At 41.3% G+C, this 21,385-nt stretch overlaps 1 protein-coding gene across 1 annotated transcript; it reads left to right on the plus strand.

The window, feature by feature from the left end:
• The first annotated feature begins 8,544 nt into the window (after positions 1-8,544).
• Positions 8,545-17,988, plus strand: LOC306959428 (ras-related protein Rap-1b). The gene is made up of 8 exons (XM_079551539.1): positions 8,545-8,642; positions 11,293-11,369; positions 15,743-15,811; positions 16,103-16,159; positions 16,248-16,388; positions 16,548-16,691; positions 17,706-17,794; positions 17,884-17,988. The coding sequence occupies exons 2-7, from the start codon at positions 11,313-11,315 to the stop codon at positions 17,790-17,792; spliced, it is 555 nt and encodes a 184-aa protein (XP_079407665.1). The 5' UTR covers positions 8,545-8,642; positions 11,293-11,312; the 3' UTR covers positions 17,793-17,794; positions 17,884-17,988.
• The last annotated feature ends 3,397 nt before the right edge of the window (positions 17,989-21,385 follow it).

Consider the following 21,385-nt stretch of genomic DNA (forward strand, 5'->3'; position numbering starts at 1 on the left):
CATGACTGTTTTTGTGTGTGCTATTTGGTAATACAGTAACAGCACTGTTCATAAGCTGAGAAACCTTTAAAGATAGTTGGTGTTTTGTGCAATCACATCAACTTAAACCAGTTACGAAAAGAACTTGGACCGAGCATGCTTGTATTTGCTTGGTGGCCCCTTAATACTGTTCAATTAAACCAAATTATCTTTTTTTGGGATGCCAAATCAGGTGGGAAATTACAAATAGACAAACTTGGCTTATTCATCTGTCTCTTAGGAACAGCTCTCTTGATTAGTTTGAGGAGCACTGAGCGCTTGGGTTTGGCTAAACACTGACATGCTGATTTTTGTCTTCGAAGACATCACTTTGTTCAGAGGTGCTTGCTGGCGTTGATGGAACGTTTTGGGACCTCCATAGTTCTGTTGATCTGATGAACAAGGCAACTTAGGGCCAAACCATTAGGCTCAAATGGGTGGACAGGGAACGGATTATATTTAAATCTCCTTAAGCATTCAGACAAAAAAGCATAAAAGAAAAATCAATAGAAAACTAAAAATCCGCATGTACAGTATACTAGGGCTTTACAAAATTAGACAAAATTTGATATTCTATAACAGGTCGTGAATATTGCAATAATCATATCTTACAAGGTCATTTAAACACAAGCTGAATAAAGACTAAATCAAAACCAAAACGGGTTAAAATGGAAGTAATTAGGAAAATAACAAACTGAACAAGTTTAAGGCGAGGCGCTGCAGGTCAATAGGGAAACCTTTTAAATTTAAAGATATCACTTTGAAAGCTGTAGATTACTGGTGTAAATGTGAGAAAACATTTATTGTAAGTAATTTTATGGTTTCATAAGAAAATAAGGAATTTTATGCCTTTAATTGCCAATATTTTTAGTGACAAAATCTAATGTAATGAGCCAGGTTTAAACTTAGTTTTATTTTGTTGATATATTAGTTACACAGAGGGGGAAAAATGCATTTAGAGGAATAAATCGATGGATAATGTTACTGTGAAGATTAGTGTTTTGTTTTTGTTGTTTTTTTACAGATGAAAGTTTCCATGTTAAGAGACCAAAATGGTTCAAAACCTGAACAAAAAAATAAAGGTTTTGCCTGCAGTGTCTCCCCTTAAGATTGTGTTTCAACACTCTCAGATCAATCTTCTGATGTGGATATTGCGATTATAATTTTGGTGTGTTTATTTTATCTTACCTTTATTTAACCAGTGTCGATTGAGAATCAATCCTCATTTACAGCAGCACCTGGCCAAGAGGCAGCGACCAGATATTGTTTCAGTGCTGCTCAAACAGACCAACACTTAAACTGATTTTAAACAAAGGTTTTCCACTGGGGAAAGTTGACAGCCATTTTCTATCATTCATTTATAAAGATGTTATGCAAATTTTCCAAAGTGTCTGTTCATGTCCGCTAACCCAACTGTAAGAATGCTGTAATACGTTACCAAATGTTTTCAGAGTGTGTAAGAAGAAGAGCAAACGCGTCTAAGGAGAAGCTGGGTGGGTGGGGGTCAGTTTTTCTCCTTCCTGTTTGGGTGTGGCTCCAGAGAAACTTGCACCTCCAGGCCTAGGTCCACTCACAAGCTCCAACATGTGTTACAGCTGTCAAACTGCAGGGGAGCAAAGCAGAAACTTCACCTTAGTGGCGCGCCGCCACAATGGGGCTGCAAACCAGCCTGAGGCCCCAACGAGGCTGCCTAATGCCACTGGGTTTGTACAACAGCAGTTACACCAACGTTTCCCAAGAAGTACTTATAAAAGGGCCAAATAATGTTTTTTGTCAACACATTTTAACAGTTGCTCTTTGGTAGAAAAGTGACTGTAGCTCAGGTGTTAGAGTTACCCTATAACTGAGAGGTCGGTGGTTCAAATCTGGGCTCTCGCAGGTGAACGCTGTTGTGACCTTAGGCAAGACACTTCACCCACTTGCTTTCAGTGTCTGCGTACACTGATGTATGAATGAACGAGAGTGAGAGTGGGTAAGCTGTTTCTTGATATAAAGCGCCTTGAGTGCCAAATGTATGTGGAAAGGTGCTGCATTAATAGAAATCATTTACCATTTTAGGTTAGATGTCGAATCCACACAATATTTGATCTAAGCCCGGAGGACCCCAAGGTCCCCTCTTCTCTTGGGGCCCTGTGACCTTTGTCTGAGACGACATCCATCCACACCGAGTCTTCAGCATAAACTACTCACTAGTATCTACATTGACTAAATTGATTTTAATGTCATGCAAAGAATCAGTAGCTGTGTTGTACAGGTTCTCGTCATATAATTAGAATATCATGAAAAAGTTAATTTATTTCTGTAATTCAACTTAAAATCAGTGTTAATTTCGTCGACTAAAATATTTAGTCTTCATTTTAGTCAAAGTGATATTTTTGACGACTAAAATTGGACTAAAACTAAATTAGAAGTTTTTCATGAGAATAAAACTATGACTAAAATGTCCAGATATTTTAGTCGACTAAAATAAGACTAAATAAAAATGAAAAGGAGAGACTAAAATCATCCAAACTTCTATTGACCGTCTGAAAGAGCCTCAGATCACGGAAATCCTCTGTTAAAGGAGCAGCTCTGAGCTTTGTTCATGTGGGAGCAGCTCCATGATGCAGAGGAACAAGACTAAATATGATTATAATGAATATTTTAAATGCAAAGTCGACTAAAACTAGACTAAAATTGTTTTTTTTTTTACTTCCTCTCAACTAAAATTACATTACATTTTAGTCAAAAGACTAAGACTAAAACTAAACTAAAATATGTTGTCAAAATTAACACTGCTTAAAATGTGAAACTAATATATGATATAGACTCATTACATGCACAGTGAGAGATGCCAAGCCTTTATTTGTTATAATTTTGATTTTTATGGCTGACAGTTCATTCTCAAAACATTCTACATATGTCACTTTGCATGTAATGAGTCAATCACATATTAGTTTCACAGTTTAAATTGAATAACAGAGGTGAATGCACGTTTTCATGATTATGTGACGAGCACCTGTATATTGCCAACTGGTACAACTGCAGAAAAAACTCACTAATGTGCTATGTTTGTTTTATTCTGGCGGTGTACAATTTTACTTTGATAAAAAAAAAAAAGTATGTAGGAAGAGCAAGGCCGTGGGAACCCAGGGCGCTGAGGGCGCTGCAGCACCCCCTGGTGGATAGTTTGTGAACTGCAGGCAATATCAACCCCTTAACTCCCACCTGAACCGAGCACATTTTCAGTCCAAAAGCTTCTGGAAAAAAGGTGTGAAAATAGCAACAAAACTGAGACGAAAACAATGATGAAAATGTGGAAAAAAGTGAGAAAACACTGACGAAAAAGTGACAAAAAATTTACAAAAAAATGACAAAAATGGACGAAAAAGTGATGAGAATTTGACAAAAAAAAAATGAGAATAATTTGACGAAAAAGTGACAAAAAAGTCACGAAAATTTGACAAAACTGAGACTGTAACAATATGTAATATTGTATGTTGATGCAAGTTACACCCGCCACTAGGGGGCGAACAAGGGCTACTCTAGGTAGTGAGCCACAGAGCAAGGCAATGACCTGACGTTGAGCAGTTCAATAAATGCCGACCCCGTTGGGCCAGGCAAAGAATATGAACTCCTGTTTTATATGAAAACCCACACTTTAACATGGTGGCAGCGGCAACGGATTTTTGCCCAAGTTTTGTGAGTCGTTGCGGAGGCGCCGGAGTCCGAAGACGGTAAAGTGCTACGTGTAGCGTGGATTAGCATCGAAGTGAACAAGCTAACGCTAACGGCATGGACGGACTTAGACCTCCACAGACGTTGTGTCTGGACTCCAGTAACCTGTCGAAAACGTGGAAGTCTTGGAGAGACGAGTTTGAACTGTACATTGGATTAACTGTTGCCGAGGATGACGAGAAGAAAAAGGTCAGGCTCTTCAGTTATCTGGTCGGTGAGAGCGGCAGAGAGCTACTGGATACGTTAATGGGAGACACAGCGAAATCGGACTGGAAGATAAAAGACATTTTTGAAAAGTTCGATAACTACTGCAGTCCGACTGTGAACGAGACAGTGGAGCGGTACAAATTCTTCACCAGAAATCAGGGTGCCAGTGAATCCATAGATGGCTATGCTACTGAACTGAAGTTGCTCGCAAAAACATGCAACTTTGGGACGTTGAGAGACTCGCTCATTCGTGACAGGGTCGTATGTGGGATTAACAGCAGTAACATGCGAGAGAGACTGCTACGGGAGAAGGCCATGTCTTTGGACACTTGCATTCAACTTTGCAGAGCTGCTGAGTTGTCGCGGGAAAACTGCAGGGCCATAGCGGGGCACGCAGTGGAAGAAGTTCACGCAGTGCAAGGGGCTTCGCGCTTCCAGCAGAAGGAAAGCACCGTGGATTGCAAGTTTTGTGGCAAGACGCATGAGAGAAGCAAACAGAAATGTCCAGCATTTGGAAAGAAATGCAAAAAGTGTGGTAAGGAAAACCACTTTGCGGCTAAGTGTAGAGCCCGCATTGACCCAAGGAAGAAGAAATCTGTGCACAATGTTACTGAATGTGAAAGTGAATATGAGGACATACTGTGTATTAGAGATGTAGCAGACAGTGAAAGTGTAAACGCTGTTGACTCTAACAAAGGTAACGACACCCAGTTGTTTGCAGGTATGCTCCTAGGGAAAGATGTTGTAAAATTTCAGATCGATTGTGGAGCAACATGTAATGTTTTGCCTATCAACATGCTCAACACAGATGCTAAGCTTGAAGATACAAAGTCTGTGTTAGTGATGTACAATGGCAGCAAAGTGAAGCCACTGGGTAAATGTAAAGTGAAATTAAGAAACCCTAGAAACCAAAAACTGTACCAGCTAGAGTTTCAGGTTGTTGACAAAGGTTGTACGGTACCACTGATTGGTAAGAGAGCCAGTGAGGCTATGAAACTCATAAAAGTACACTATGAAAACATTATGGCTATTGACAGTATTGTGACAACGGAGAGAGACACAAAAGGACAATGGACACTGGAACAAATAAAGACAGACTTTACAGATGTGTTCACAGGAGACGGTTGTCTGGAAGGAGAATACAAAATGGAGGTGGATGAGAGTGTGAAACCTGTGCAACTCCCAAAGCGACGTGTTCCGGTCGCCATGATGAAGCCACTGAAAGAGGAGCTTCAGGACCTTGAGCACAGAGGTATTATCACGCCAGTGGATTGTAGCACTGACTGGATCAGTAGCATGGTGGTTGTGCAAAAGCAAAACGGTAAACCAAGAGTGTGCATTGATCCAAAGCCCCTCAACAAGGCACTCAAGCGCAGTCACTTTCCACTACAAACCATTGAGGACGTACTCCCAGATATGTCTAAAGCTAAAGTGTTCACAGTGTGTGACGTCAAAAGCGGGTTTTGGCATGTCAAGCTAGAAGAGAATTCCAGCTATCTGACTACGTTCTCCACTCCATTTGGTCGCTTCAGATGGCTAAGGATGCCCATGGGAATAAGTCCGGCACCGGAAGTTTTCCAGCGGAAACTGACCCAAGCACTGGACGGGTTACCTGGTCTGTACATTATTGCGGATGATGTGCTCATTACAGGTCAGGGTGAGACTCAGGAAGCGGCAGAACGAGACCATGATGTGAAGTTGAAACTGTTCCTGGAGCGGTGCAGACAAAAGAACATTAAACTGAACCCAGACAAGTTCAAACTGCGGAAGAGTGAGTGTACATACATCGGGCACCGACTAACAGCAAACGGACTAAAAGTGGATCCGGACAAGGTTCGTGCTATTGAACACATGCCGAGACCCACAGATGTGAAGGCGATACAGAGACTGTTGGGTATGGTAAACTACTTGGCTAAGTTTTGCCCGCACCTTTCAGACCAATGTGAAGTTTTGCGACAGTTGACACATAAGGACACAGACTGGGATTGGACGGAGCAGCATGAGAATGCTTTTGTGAAACTAAAAATGACTATTGCAGATGCTCCTGTTCTGAAGTACTACTGCCCAGAGGAGGACCTGGTAGTACAATGTGATGCATCGGACACAGGTTTGGGAGCTGCACTCATGCAAAAGGGTAAGCCCATCGCTTATGCAAGCAGAGCACTCACACAAACTGAGCGGGGCTATGCCCAGATTGAGAAAGAGTTTCTAGCTATGGTGTTCAGTGTTGAGAAGTTTCATCAGTACACGTATGGTCGCAAAGTTACTGTCCAGTCTGACCATAAGCCATTAGAGACCATAGTTAGGAAACCTCTTTTGAGTGCACCCAAGAGACTTCAAAGAATGATGCTACGCATTCAGAAATACGACCTGACTGTAGTGTATGTTCCTGGCAAAGACATGTTACTAGCTGACACTTTAAGCAGAGCATATCTCCCAGAATGCCCATCTTTAAGCTCTGTAGAAGCTGAAATAGAGACTGTTAATATGGTGCAACACCTACCCATTTCAGGCGACAGTCTAAGCCAAATCAGGACAGCTACAAAAGATGACAAAACTTTACAAACGTTAATCAGACTGATGAAGCAGGGATGGCCATCAGACAAAAGGGCCATACCACTGGAAATCAAACCCTACTTCTCATTCCAGGAAGAATTGAGTCATCAGGATGGCATCGTGTTTCGAGGTGAACGTGCGGTTATTCCATCATCACTGCAGAAGGACATCACCCGTCGCCTGCACTCCTCACATATCGGTGCAGAAGGATGTCTTCGACGAGCCAGAGAATGCGTCTACTGGATTGGCATGAACGACCACATAAAGACACACATAGCTCACTGTGATATCTGCAGGACAGTGGACGACAAACAGCACAGAGAAACGCTTAACCCACATGATGTGCCAAGCAGGCCATGGGCCAAAGTAGGCGTTGACCTATTTCACTTCGACAACAAGAACTACCATGTAACAGTTGACTACTATTCCAATTTTTGGGAAATAGATTTTTTACCAGACACAAAATCTACTACAGTGATAAAGAAGCTAAAGTCACATTTTGCCAGATACGGCATTCCCAACACAGTAGTCTCAGACAACGGACCTCAATATTCATCTCAAGAGTTCCAAAGATTCAGCCAACTGTGGGAGTTTGACCACAAAACCTCATCGCCAGGTTACCCACAGAGTAACGGCAAGGCAGAGTCTGCCGTTAAAACTGTAAAGAAACTGTTACACAAAGCCAAAGATTCTGGACAAGACCCCTATCTCGCACTCTTGGACCATCGCAACACACCGTCACAAGGACTGGAGAGCAGCCCAGCTCAAAGACTGCTGAGCCGTCGTACGAGGACTCTGCTACCTGCGAGAAGCAGCCTTCTCCAGCCTAAAGTGGTTCAAGCTGAACAGGCACTATGGGACAACCAACAGCGTCAATGTGCATACTACAACCGATCAGCCAGGGATCTAGACGCCTTACGACCAGGTGACACTGTAAGGGTACAGCCGTTTGAGCCTCACACCAAATGGAAGCTGGGCAAGGTGAAAATTCCGGTTGACGCTAGATCCTATGAGATTGAAATGGATTCGGGTGCAGTTCTCAGGAGGAACCGTAGACACCTCAGACGCGCTCATGTTGTTCCTCAAACAGAGGCTGTTGACATAGAGACTGTTCACACCCCAGATACCCAAACAGACACTGTAATAGTCCAGCTGAACCCTCAAACTCAGAGCGAGATGCCAAAGACAACCAGATGTGGTAGAGTTGTTCGTCAGCCGCAGCGCTACAAGGACTTTACTAATTAAATGGGCGTTTCGGGGTTGTTAAAAAAAAAAAAAAAGAAAAAAAAAAAAAAGAAAGAAAAGTGTTTTGAGAAGTTGAAGCCATTGTTTTATTTTGGTAATGTTTAAGAGAAATGTGTTGCTGAAAGACAGAAAGGAAAAGGAACTTTCTAAAAGAGAAAGGATGTAACAATATGTAATATTGTATGTTGATGCAAGTTACACCCGCCACTAGGGGGCGAACAAGGGCTACTCTAGGTAGTGAGCCACAGAGCAAGGCAATGACCTGACGTTGAGCAGTTCAATAAATGCCGACCCCGTTGGGCCAGGCAAAGAATATGAACTCCTGTTTTATATGAAAACCCACACTTTAACAGAGACGACTGCCCAACAAAAAAAGTGATGAAAAAAAATCTGATGTGAGGAAAAAGATCAATTTTAGTTTTGTAGGTCTTTCAAATGAGGCGTTACACTGGCCTACAGGATTTGGGTAAAGCTGAACTGGAGAAAATGCTCTCGGTTCAGGTGGGAGTTAAGAGATTAATTAATAGGATTTATGGACAGAAAAAGTATTTTGGGGGTAAATTTTGTCCCTCAGCACCCCCTAACTAAAAAATCTTCCCACGGCTCTGAGGAAGAGTGCGTGGATCCCCTCACTTGTAATGAAAATATTGCTTATGCATGAAGAAGCAGTTCCACAGGAGAACATCTAAGCGTTTTATTTGACAGCAACATGATAATCGTAAAATCTATTATTCCTCCGTGGTTTTTATTTTGAATGCGTGTCGGAAGTGCGCGTGTGCGGTGTGACTTGACTCTGGAGCAGCGGCAGCGGCAGGAGCGGCAGGAGGGAGCGGCTCTGATAGAGCGACATTCACGCAGGCTGTCAGAGCGAGCGTAGCGGAGTGGACGGGTGGATGTCTGTAAGTATCGCTTCCTTCCTCTCACCTCCATTGAGCCTTTTCCCCCTCGCTGATCTCACTTTCGCGGGTGAGGTCGGCTCGCCTGGGCCTAAAACAGGCTTCGATACCGGGGCAGACTGAGTCCAGAGTCTGAGGGAGGCCGGTGCGAGTCGGGGTGGGTTTGCGGAAGCGACGGCGGACAAACGAAGAAACAGACAGGACGTCGGCCGCGTTTGACTGCGCGTTACTTAAAAAAAAAAGCCATATCAGCGCAAAACGACTGGTATTGTTACCGCTGCCAAAGGGCTGAGTGTTTTTGCATGTGCACGATCTGTCTGCACTTTGTCTCAGTGTCCAGGTCAGCGCGGTCTGCATAGTTGACTGACAAAAAAAAAAAAATGTCTTATTGGGCGGGCGATACAACTCCAGCTGCTCGACAGAACACAGTGATGAGAGCTGTAACTTATCAGGGAGGGGACGACTTTTGGAGTTATTTTTTTGCATCTCATTGTGGCTGGCACCTTCAGGCCAGCCCTCCCTCTGCAAAGAACTCGAGGTAGGGCTTCATGTCACTGTTCTAGACCACTGTCAGCAACAAGCGCGTTTACTGAGCAGGCTAGTGACAGGCCCCACCTAGATCTGGTTTGACCAAGAGGGATGTTGCAATTGTCCACCTCTTCCAACTTTACTGAAGTAGATGACAGTAACGCTGGGCTTACTTGTAGGCCATTGATAGAAGACATATAGGGCTGCATGGGACTGGGATGAGGGAAGTTTAAGTGCCCTTATACTGGCAACATTTTTGACATCTTTCCACATTTGGCACTTTTCAATAGTACAACCTAATGGGGCATGACTGTGCGTATTCCCACTGCTGAATCTTGACAGAGTAATGTAGTAATAATCTTGTTATAATGCCGTGTGTTAATATCATGTTACACCCTGAATACTTTGTGCTGTTTGATTTGCTAAATTTGAACACTTTGAGTCGATGACCTGCGTTTGTTGATTGAGCTCTCGAGTTCTGACTTTCCTATGACCTTTTTTTTTTTCTTTAAACAGTTAAGTCATAGCTCATTTAACAGAACTATTGCATTTTCACACAGGCCTATGAGCTGCATGTCGCCAAGAAGAGACTTGTGCGAAATAAATTACAGTGAAATTGATCATGTTCTTGCAACATCAGTTAAGACCTCAAAGTAGTGCATGGAGTTTTAAGAAGTGCTTACAGCTTTGGGAGATCACATCAGCGCAGATGATTCATGCAGTGAGCGTCACTTTTTTTTTCTCCAGGTGGTATTTTTCTGCACGTTGTTCAACTTGTCGAGACTTGCCAAAGATCTGCACTCATTCCCTCTTTATACATGCTCTACTACAGTACGGAAAAAAAGAAAAAGGTTTTGGATACAGTGGCGGTAAATCTGTCACGATGACAAACTTGAAGTTTGATATATTGAGGCTAGGGCTGAAAGATATATCATTATCGTATCGATATCGAGATGTGAACATTCAAAACATTAAAATTGGAAAAAGCAGGATATAAACGATTGGCCTGGGACGATCCACTTTTGTCACGATCACCATACTCAGAGGCCGATCTGATACGTATTGCGATACAATAAGTAATTATGATTTGCAATATGTTTAAAATTTGTAGAAAGAAAACAGTCATGTGTCTAAAGTTGCTATTTGACATTTATTGAAGTGTTAAGATCGAAAGTGCATTAACACAATTTGTAGCAAAGAGCTGTTGCTGCAAAACAAAGGAGTGCAGGATAAAAGTGACTCCAGACACAAGCATTGAAAATATTGAAAAAGTATCGATACTTGGTATTGCAGCACAAAGTATTGCGATCCAAATCCGATCCTATATTTTGTCCAAGCCCTAATAAACAATATAGATTTTCATCAATAAAGCTGCACTATTTATGTTTTTATTGCTCTGAAAAATGCTTGGTATGGCATCGATATCGAGATATCTGGCATGAATATCGAGATATGACATTTTTTCCATATCGTTCAGCCCTAATTGAGGCAGGAAAGTATGGCGATAAACAACATTACTGGATACTCTCAACTCTCAGGCATGAAAACAACAGTAAACCTTTGTTCTAAAAGTGCATCATATCCTTAAATACCACACAAGCTACAATAAACGACACATAACGGTGCTAATAAATGTACAGACGGTAAATATCGAGCCCCAAAATGTATTGTTTATCTATTATTTATTGAACGATAAGTCAATATAGTAATTATCGTGACAACCTAATTGCCGGGGATGTTAATGTTTAGACCTCACTCTGCCCACACATGCACATTTATCTCATCTCCTGGTTAACTCCGACGGACCCTCATTAAAAAACATGGTGTGAGCGCATGTGTCGTGCTACCTCTCATTTCTGCAAAGACACTATAGTTAGGCATGACAGGCATACAGACAGACCTGTGAAGGGGGCATAGCAACAGTAACCAGGAAGACAATTGTGACATCACCACCAGCTGGAGGGTCACATGACTACTGTGTTTATTAACTTTCAGCTGCTGCTCCATGCGTAATTATTCCTCCACATGAGAACTGACATAACTTCTGCCTCATCATTGGATGGTCATGAATGAAATCCGGGACTAAGGTTTGCCACCTCTGCCTCTCCTTTTCCTGTCTTTACAGGAGACAGACAGACAGACAGGATGCGTGAATACAAGCTGGTTGTCTTGGGATCAGGAGGAGTTGGGAAGTCAGCTCTGGTAAGTGATAAAGCATCACTCTTTTTGCCCTACAGCAGTGGTTCTCAAATGTTTCACACCATGCCCCACCTCATAAAATATTTCACCTTCCAAAAGAAGAATAAAGAAAGATAAGATAGAAGTATGTTGCAGGGAAGTCTGCCAATCTTGCCAACATATCCCGAAGTTATGCATTGTCATTTTTGTTTGTGGTGCGCATTTTTCTTTTATGGTTATTATTGCCAAAAAGGAAATAACATAAAATATAAAACAGCTAAACCTGGTTGGAGAAGGGTTAACAATAGACATAAATTGGACTAAAGGATGTACTGACTTGATGTAAGAAAACGCCTTACTTAAAATAATCATCAATAATCATCCCCTCTCATTCCATCTGCAAAAAACAAATAAAAGTGTAGAAATACATCTGAATAAATTCCTCCTCATTTATTTATTTTTATTCTGACATAGACATTTATGTATTTTATTTATTTGTTAATTTGACAGGGACAGTACACACTAAAGAACATTCCTTGTCCCTGGGCAAAGTGTATATATAACAATTATAAAACATAAAGAAAATGCTTAAAGTTGAGGCTACATACACACACATAACATAGCGTTTATTGATATAAATCAAACATTAATAACACCTGAATATTCGCTGTGTGACTTGCACAAGAGGAAAGGGCAGGTCACAGTTCAAACAGAGGACACATATCATGTACAGTTATTATAAAAAAGCAACACCTGTTCGGAGGATCCTGACACTTGGCTCAATCCTGCACCAGATATATGTATGTTCTAATGAGCACATTGTTGATTTGATTTTAAGCAGTATTTGAATTGAGCCTTTAAGGTGGGACATTCTGTTATAGTGAGAGCAATGCTGTTCCAGATGTTACAGCCTCTGACTGAAGTGCCCTACAGACCTTTGGTCAGACTGTTCTTTCAGTCTCCTCTAACCGTAGACCGAGTGGCACTGTCAGAAGAAGATTTAACTTTTATGAATTCCCTTAATGCCGGTGGTGCATGTCCATGGAGTATTTTATATACAGTGCAAGCAAATTTAAGGTATTTCAAACTCCATGAATCTCTGCGTAGACGGCAATAGAGTACAAGCAGGGCTGTACAATGGCAGCCATTATTGAACTGGAGACTCCTTGCAACAGAAACATTGCAGACAATAAAGTTAAATGTCGCGACTGCAATCCGCAAGCATTGGCAGACAGGTGGGCAAAAGTTCATAGAAGCTTATGTTCACATGATGTCAGTTAGCAGCACCTCGACTATCTGAAGTTCACAATGACATCATTATTCATGAGAGTTGTCTGAGCAGTTTTTGAAACAGACGGAAAGAAGCTCTGTTGAGCAAACTTAATCCCTCAGCAGATACATGCACTGCGCACGGCTGTAACCAGGATTTTAGAAATGGTGAGGTCCATATTCATCTTTTAGCTGGGGTCATGTGTGGGGGGAGTCGTTCCCCAGGAATTTTTTAACTGAACAGATGCAATTTGGTGCACGCTGGTGTAATATGGATGACCATATTTCATTTTAATCAGTGTTATTTCACAGTATTAAAAATCAGAAAACCAGCTACATACGTAAGTGCTTTATTTTCCATTGTCAAGTGTACAATAAGACTGCTAACCTGACCAGCATGTTTTTGGAGGTCGGGGAAACCAGAGCACCCGGAGGAAACCTGGCTGGGTGCCTTTAGTCTCCTCTGATCCTCTTAAACGGTGCAGCGCCTCCTGGGTTTGTCCCTGTTTCAGAGCATGGTGTCCTGCACTGGTCAGCTCCTTCTCCTTCCTCTTCCTCCTGTGCAGCTCATTATAATAATCTGCCTGTGGAAAAGGTATTTTTGCACTTAAAATACTTACTTTTTGTAGTGTTTGAAAAATAACTTTTATGATTTTACTATATTTATACATGTATTTACTATAAATAAATAGATATGGTCCCTCTGCAGTGGGATCCCAGTGCCTCTGCTCTAGACAGCACTTAACAAAAATCTTCGTAAGGACTCATGACTTTCTGTTTTTGTTACTTTTCTTTTGGACTGATTCAGGGGAAATACTGTGTGAAAAGACCCATCGCGGCAAGTTCACGCCCTGTGCCGTTACTTTTTTTGTTACTTTTCACTCTGCAATTTCATCAACATCACATCATTACAGCAATCACTAACTCCATCTGGATATTAAACCGTAAATACCAACCGTTGTCAAACTAAAAATAAATGACTAAAAGGAAGGTGCTGTTGTTGAGGCGAACCTGCTGCTTCCCTCCCCAGCATGCGTTATGTGCACATTAGACCGCTTATATTTACTTCAATGAGACAGCTGTGCAAAAATAATGAATAGCTTGAGCTGCCTTCATTAAGTGGGTGTCTTATTCTGCTGCCTGCTGTAGAGGGAGGGGGGAAAAAAGTCTGAAAACTATCAGGGACCTCAATAGTGGCTACGGCCATGTTAGTGGGGACCAAAGCTAACTATGCCGCACCACTGTCGGATTTAAATGTTTTAACCCATATTGTTTCAAGTGACTGACTTTGTGTGTCACTGTGGGAACTGTGTTGAGTTCTGTTCTTATTCAAAGAGGCTTCCAAATGCACTCTGCATGGTGTCTGAACAGTGGTTTATCAAATTTTTCACACCAAGGGTACCATCTTATCAAATAATGGACCTTCCAAGTGCCATCACCGCACGCCAACCTGCTGGATGAGGAGCGAGAGAACAAAGAAGAGCTGATCCTCCATCCAGCTCATCAATCATCTGTCTGTGTGAACCTGGAGCAGTCACAACTGTCCTACATTAAAAAATAAAGTCCAACGGATTACCCCAAAACACCAGGTCTGAAACGAGGATGAGATAAAAAAAAAAATAGTTGGTGACGGGGCAGTGCAGGTTGTACTTAATAAAATGCCATGCAGAGCACAGGCGTTATGATCGGGGAAATGATATGCAATGATATTCAATACTTAATAATAACAATAAAATTGGATTACAAACATGTTTTAAACAGGATTATATCATGACAGGATCGCTGAACAGACGGGTACTGCACACACTAGCACACACTCACATTTTTAGGCAAAGCTAATGAAAGAGTGGTTAGGTAAGTCCAGTTTGTTGGCTGCTGGTTCAGTTTGGTAAACCGAGGAAATCTCACTGTCTGGGGCAGGAGGAGACTGACCCGTGTAGGACCCCAGCGCACAGGCCGAGGATGGGATCTAGAGCAGAGGTTCACAAACTTCAGAGTGCAAGCCCAAAATTACCATGTCCCACTGTACCACCATTTACCACAGGAAAAAAATAAAGCCAATATTTTGCATATTTTTGAATAGAATTGTATTGATCTCACAATGGAGAAATTCACTTACATCAGCTCTCAAGAACACACAGGGGGTGCAAATAGTCAGGAAAACGTGACCCTGCACCCACAGTGCTTCTCCAAGGCAACTCCACCCAACTCCCAAAATACAGATGACCATGAGTACCACCTAAAGAAGCCCGAATACCTCCATTGGTGTAGAGCAGGGGTGGGGAACCTTTTTCACATCAAGGGCCAGATCAGATTTTATAAAGAACCCCAAGGGCCTTAACATTTAGAGACATACAGTACATTCTAGAGTTCATACAACACTGAGGTAGGACTGATCGTATAGAGGATCTTAATTTCTGTGCATGTCAGACTCGCCTAATGCGAGGACTGGAACTGTTTATCTTTGTTGAGGTGTCTGATGTCAGCGGATGATGATGCTACTCAAAGCTGGTTTTCCAGGTTTGGGTCAGTCTTGTGAAAGCTGCTTGCTTGGCACCCAAACTCTGATGAAGAACATTTGTCCTGTCAACTTTTGGAGAATGTTTCGAGGTGTAATGGCGCTCGAGATTTGCCTCCTTCATCACTGCCAGTCCCTCGCCACATACTGGGCACACTGGCCTTTCACTTCGACAAAGAACAAATTCTAGTCAATTTTTCCTGGAATACGTTGCATTCAAGTTCCACCTTCCTTTCCTAAACGGTCGCCATGATGCAGCACTTGTCAATCAAGTCAGTCACTGCCATGCGATATGTCAAAATCACATGACCCTGATTTATACTATATTAAATGCTATGAAAAATTCCTGGTCAAATGGTCTTGCCGGCCTTATACGGCGCTGAGGCCTGAGGTTCCACACCCCTGGTATAGAGGTTATGCACATGCACATCATTGTTAGCGGCAACAAAGCAGTACTCTCCAGACCAAATAATGGAGAGATGTCAGCGTGTCACGTTAATTCCAATCTAATGACTTTCAATAGAGAACAGAGCAGAGCACTATTACCACAACTGCCCCATTTCCCTCTCTCTCACTGACTGTCTGTCTTTCTGCTTGTCTGTCCATCCAGACTGTCCAGTTTGTTCAGGGAATCTTTGTGGAGAAATATGACCCAACGATAGAGGATTCATACAGGAAGGTAAGGTTTGCTCTGTGTGAAAGACTTGATTAAACGTGGCTCCTCTTTATCATGCAAAAGACTTGGTATAGAAAGTTTCTGATAAAATGCCTCATAAGGGTTTATAATACTATATTATAACTAAGGCAGTTGTTGGGAGGTCAATTATTCGCGTTGAATCCAAGTACAGGAGGTCACACAAACTGGCCTGTGCATTTCCAGCACTGCTCTAAATAACATGTTGTACATTAGGAATGCAGTCACAAACTATGGCAACTGTTATTTTTTCAACTTAATTTCACTTCCTTTCAGCAAGTTGAGGTCGATGGACAACAATGCATGTTGGAAATTCTTGACACGGCAGGAACAGTAAGAATATTGAGCCTTCATTTGAGGTGTAGTTATTTGTGGTTATTGACTCAATTGTTAAAATGCTGTACATCTGTGCTCATTTTAGGAGCAGTTCACTGCGATGAGAGACTTGTACATGAAAAATGGCCAAGGCTTTGCACTGGTGTATTCTATCACAGCTCAGTCGACCTTTAATGACCTCCAGGACCTACGCGAACAAATCCTCAGAGTGAAGGATACAGAGGATGTAAGCACTGACACACAACCTATATTTTGTCTCTTTCATTTTATTCTACTTAGTGGTAATCCGCATTTCTGACTGTAATTAACTAATGTAACTTTTTATTGAGACCGAAGAAAGAAAATAAGCAAAGTTCTGAGGGGATTTTATTTCCTTTTACTTTAGGTTCCCATGATCTTAGTTGGAAATAAATGTGATCTGGAGGAGGAGCGAGTGGTCGCCAAAGAGTCTGGCCTGGGTCTTGCTCGCCAGTGGAACTCGTGTGCTTTTCTTGAGACCTCAGCCAAGAGCAAGATCAATGTCAATGAGGTACACATTTTATGACTACATTCCCAAAGTGAAATTATCTTGACATTTGTCAAATGTTAAATCAGCAGTACTTCTCCATTGGGTGTGTTAGATAGCCTGGCCTGCCAGCCTGTCTTCCTCCATGATACATGGGACGGCCCCACGGTTTGGGCTGCATTTAGATTTACATTTAGTTTGATAAGAGGCACACAACCAAGCGCTCTCACAGCAACAGTCAGCTGTTTGTGCAGCTGTTTGGACAAGGAGAGTCCGACACAACTCTCAACAAAACACACCTAAGCATCAAATATCACATGCAAAAGGCTTACATGTCAGCGTAAAAGTTAAATCGCTGTATAACTGATTAAATAAGGCACTTAGTGCGTTCCCGTGAGTATTCCACAGTCAAAGTTGTGAAGCCACTCTCCTGTAGTGTCTGCACTATAGACTCCATAGACTAAACACAAAACTCCACAACTCCACAAAAAGAGGATCCAACTTTTTCACCTCTGTTGCAATGTTTAATATCCATTTAAAGAAGAATAAAGGAGCTGCAAAACCTCACTGCACAAATATAAGCACAAACATAAGCGCTCTATTTGCACTTGTGGCAGCAGACCAATGAACGCCAGGACCATAGACTTAACTTTAATAGACTGTCATTGCTCATTGCTTTTTAGAAACAATAAAAGTCTTTGAAGCCAGGCTTTTAAGCGTTTTTTTTTTGGCATAAGGGGCAATGAGAAGTGCTTTCCTCGCTCATTGACCAGGACATCAGCCTTCACGTGACTGCAACTTGAGTGACACATCGCTAACTCCCGCCTCCCGTGCTGTTATCGGTCCAGACATATTTGGCCAGAGATTTGATCCATTCAGCCCACTGGGTCCCAGACTGTCTTCCCATGTATCTAATGCAAGGAGGGCTTCGTAACAGCTCACCAAAATGACCTATTCAATTAATCCATATGTGTTTGTTTTTTGTCACATGTTCATCTTAAGTTAAAATGAAGTTCATATGGTTCTGTGCTTTTCTAGATCTTCTATGATCTTGTGAGACAAATAAACAGAAAAAGTCCAGCTCCTGGCAAAACTCGCAAAAAGTCCACCTGTCAACTTCTCTAATGGTAAGTAGGATTTTAGCATTTCTACAAAGCCCACACAATAAAGAGGTTGTATTTCATCTATATATAGATTAACAAATATCTTCCTGCAGTTTTGACTTCCCTGACCAAGAAGTCACGGGATATCTTCCAACTGGCCATGCCTCTCCACACACACACACACACACATGCACGCACGGCACACACACACACACACGTACACACACACACACACACACACACACACACACACACACACACACACACACACACACACACACACACACACATACACACACATGCATCATCATCAAAAGAAGCCACCTCTGTATGTAACTGTGTGTGAACAGTGGCTTCTCCAGTTCCCTCACCTTACAACTAACAGAGACCTCTGCCTTGGAAACATTGTGAAAACCAAACTTCAAAAGACTGGCTGCTTTGATGACGATGAGGGATCCACCTGTTGCATGAATTGGGCAGTTTAAAACAACTGCCTGAAGTGGAAACACCGTTTGCCACAATGCTCTTTGGATAGGCCATATTAAGTCTGTAGCGGCCTATTGCTTCTATCTTGAATGTTTCTTTCTATTTTTAATTTCATTTTTGTTTTACTTTGTTTTGTCATTGCTGAACCGTTATCACATTGTCCACTCCCAGCCACATGCCCTGTGGCTTAATTTCTGTATGTGGTTATGATACAACCTGTGGATAGTGTAGTGATGATCAATCATTTTAGTGGCTATAATTTCAATGTGTTGATATTTTTAAGTTGTTTATTCTTTATTCTATTTTTTTATAGGGTGGATGTATATGATTGCTGCAGATCATAGGGTTCAGCTCACTGTGCTGGTAACTATTGATTTCTGTTTTGTTGGGTAGTCAATCATTTTTAGGTCAAAAGAGAAGCAAGCATTCATGGCACATATGGCCCTTAGATCTTGATGAGCACCTGTTTCTTCTGCCGACAGTGGTGATCTAGCGAGCGCTCGCAGCTTCCTTCTCCATTTATGGTTAATGTTTGAAGTATTGTGCACCAGATTTTTGAGTTGACTGAATTTTCCAGTTGCATTTCAAGATAATGTCAGAGTTTCAATACCAGGCATTAGATACTGTTTAAGAATAGTATCATCCTGGCAATGCTGGCACATAACAAGTTTTTTTTATTCAGCAGCATACTTGCCAGTATTAGGGGAGAAACATATTAATGTCATTCTTCAGTGTATTTTTATAATCAGTGCGTGGAAGCCAATTTGTGAATGTGTAAACAAAACCTTTTGAAAGCCAACAGGGAATATACAAAAACACAAAAGTAGTATTTATTAAGATCATCCTTCAGTACTGTGAGAGAAAGAATTCATTGCACAGTGAGCTGCCCCAGATCTGCTTTAGGGGTGAAATGTTGCCTTTGGACAGCGATCTCTCACTGGTCCACTTTATTTGTTATGTAAGAATGAAGCTGTTAATGCATTTTTATATAGTGATTCTTAAGCTTGTGACAAAGTGCTGCACAGGCACCTCATTCTGTTTTATTTTGTTTAAAAAAAAAAATAGCATTATCATTATTAGCATAATATCATATAAATTTGATGTGACTGTTTTGTAAATTTCTTAATAAACTACATTTTTAGTTATATTATGGATCATATATTAAGTTTGTGCTAATGGTATTAGTATTTATTTTATCTATGCAATTTAGGACATTTAAAGTCATACACAATGTTTATTACCTTTGAGAAATTGCACTTTTCCTACAACATAAGTCAAAATTACACTTGTGTAAAGTTAATTCACACAAAAACTACAGTTTAAGTGTCATCCATCTAAAAGAAAAATCACAAACTTCTATTTTTTTTTTTAAGAATTTGCTTGAAAATTGAAAACCTGTGGTAAAACCTCTACTTTGATGCCAGAGTGCAAGAGTCACTCAAAACAAAATGATAAATTGTTAGTTATTTGTTATTTTTTTCTTTTGTATTCAGTATTTTACACTTTGGAACACATGTGCACATGTTTGATTCCTAAAATCCTTTTGTGTTTGTAGAAGTGGTTGTGGTGGAACAGTGACCTCTGTAAGAACTGCTGTGCAGTGTCAAAATCTGTCAGTGTCTTAAGTGTTAATGGTTCACCATACTCAGTTTGGCCGCAAGGGGGGGCTATATAGTTGATAATCAGAAGGAAAAACTACAGTAGGCCGATGCTGCATTGCTTCACGTTATTTCAATTTTTTTTTTTTTTTAATAGGCCCGTACTAAACATCTGCAAAACAGCCTAACATCAAATTGCACAGCTATAGTGTCTGTTGATATAAACTGCATTGGGATTATAGATGCATTATTTCAGAATGATTAAAATATGCCTTTTGGGGTGTATGTCATGAAAGACTGGCGATTGTCTTAAAGCGATTCACTTAATTTTTCTTAATGGTACAGGTTCATTTTCACAGACACATGATTATATGGTAGGCCACCAATAAAGGTCTTTATTTATGTTGCGATTTGTATCTAGTTGTTCACATTTCCTTAAGACATTAAAAGGTGCACTATGTAACATTTTATGCAAAAAAGAAACGGAAAGAGTATAGTGCGTTCGACCTCTTAGTGGCTATAGCATGGTGCCTTTACTTTTCGTCATGGGGGCCTCTATAACATCAATTGTACTCAATGTTTCTGGTAGGTTTCCTCTGCTGATTGAGATTAAGGTATACTTGTTCCTGTAGTGACATTTGTCCTCTGCTTTTCGTTGCCACTGGGGCTCCCCGTAAGGAGCAGTGGGCCATGGCAGTGCCATGCCCGGGCTGCTGGTCAGAATCACCTCGCTGGAGGATTGACCCGTTATAGGCCTACATGTATTTAGTGGTAGGGAAACTGGAGTACCTGGAGGGAACCTCTGCAGACACGGGGAGAACATGCAAACTCCACACAGAAAGGTCCAGTCCAGGTGGGAATCAAACCTAAGAACCGCTGCGCCACCGTGCCGCCCTGGAACCATCTCCATCCAGAAAACCCACCAGAAACATGCGATGAATCTCAGATGTCATGATGTCAGATGGAGGGCAGGAGCCTATACTACTCAAGGGGAGAAAGACAGTTGGAAAAAAAAAAAAACATAGATGCCACCATGGCATTTTAATTTGTCCACCTCCTCAATTTTATACTATAGGCTCTTTAGAATGTTATGATGTCACGTAAAGGCACCACCATGCTAGCCACACATGCAGCCGTTGGTTCACAGAAGTCAAATATACACTAATGTAAAGTTGCTTATCGCATGAAAAGTTACATAATGCACCTTTAAGTAATTTGTGAGTGTTATTTCAGACTATTGTCTCTGTCTTCAAATAAGGACCAACTTTTTCCCGGGATTCGGGAATAAATGACAAAAAAAGTGAAAGTGATCGTCAAAATAGTTTGTGATTATGTTCAGCCAAATGTTAATTTGAAAATAGTGGTGAATTTTGTCTCGATTTGTCTGGTGGGAACGGGCTTCCATGCATGGGTATGAATCTATAACTGTCAAACTGAAACGGCCTTAAATTAATAAAGTAAGTTAGACTTTGTAAAATGATTGTGTTTTTTCCTGCGTAAACTGTCAGCTGATGAGCCAAACACGCATGCG

Source organism: Gobius niger (assembly GCF_951799975.1).
Source record: "Gobius niger genome assembly, chromosome: 2".
Classification (NCBI taxonomy): domain Eukaryota; kingdom Metazoa; phylum Chordata; class Actinopteri; order Gobiiformes; family Gobiidae; genus Gobius; species Gobius niger.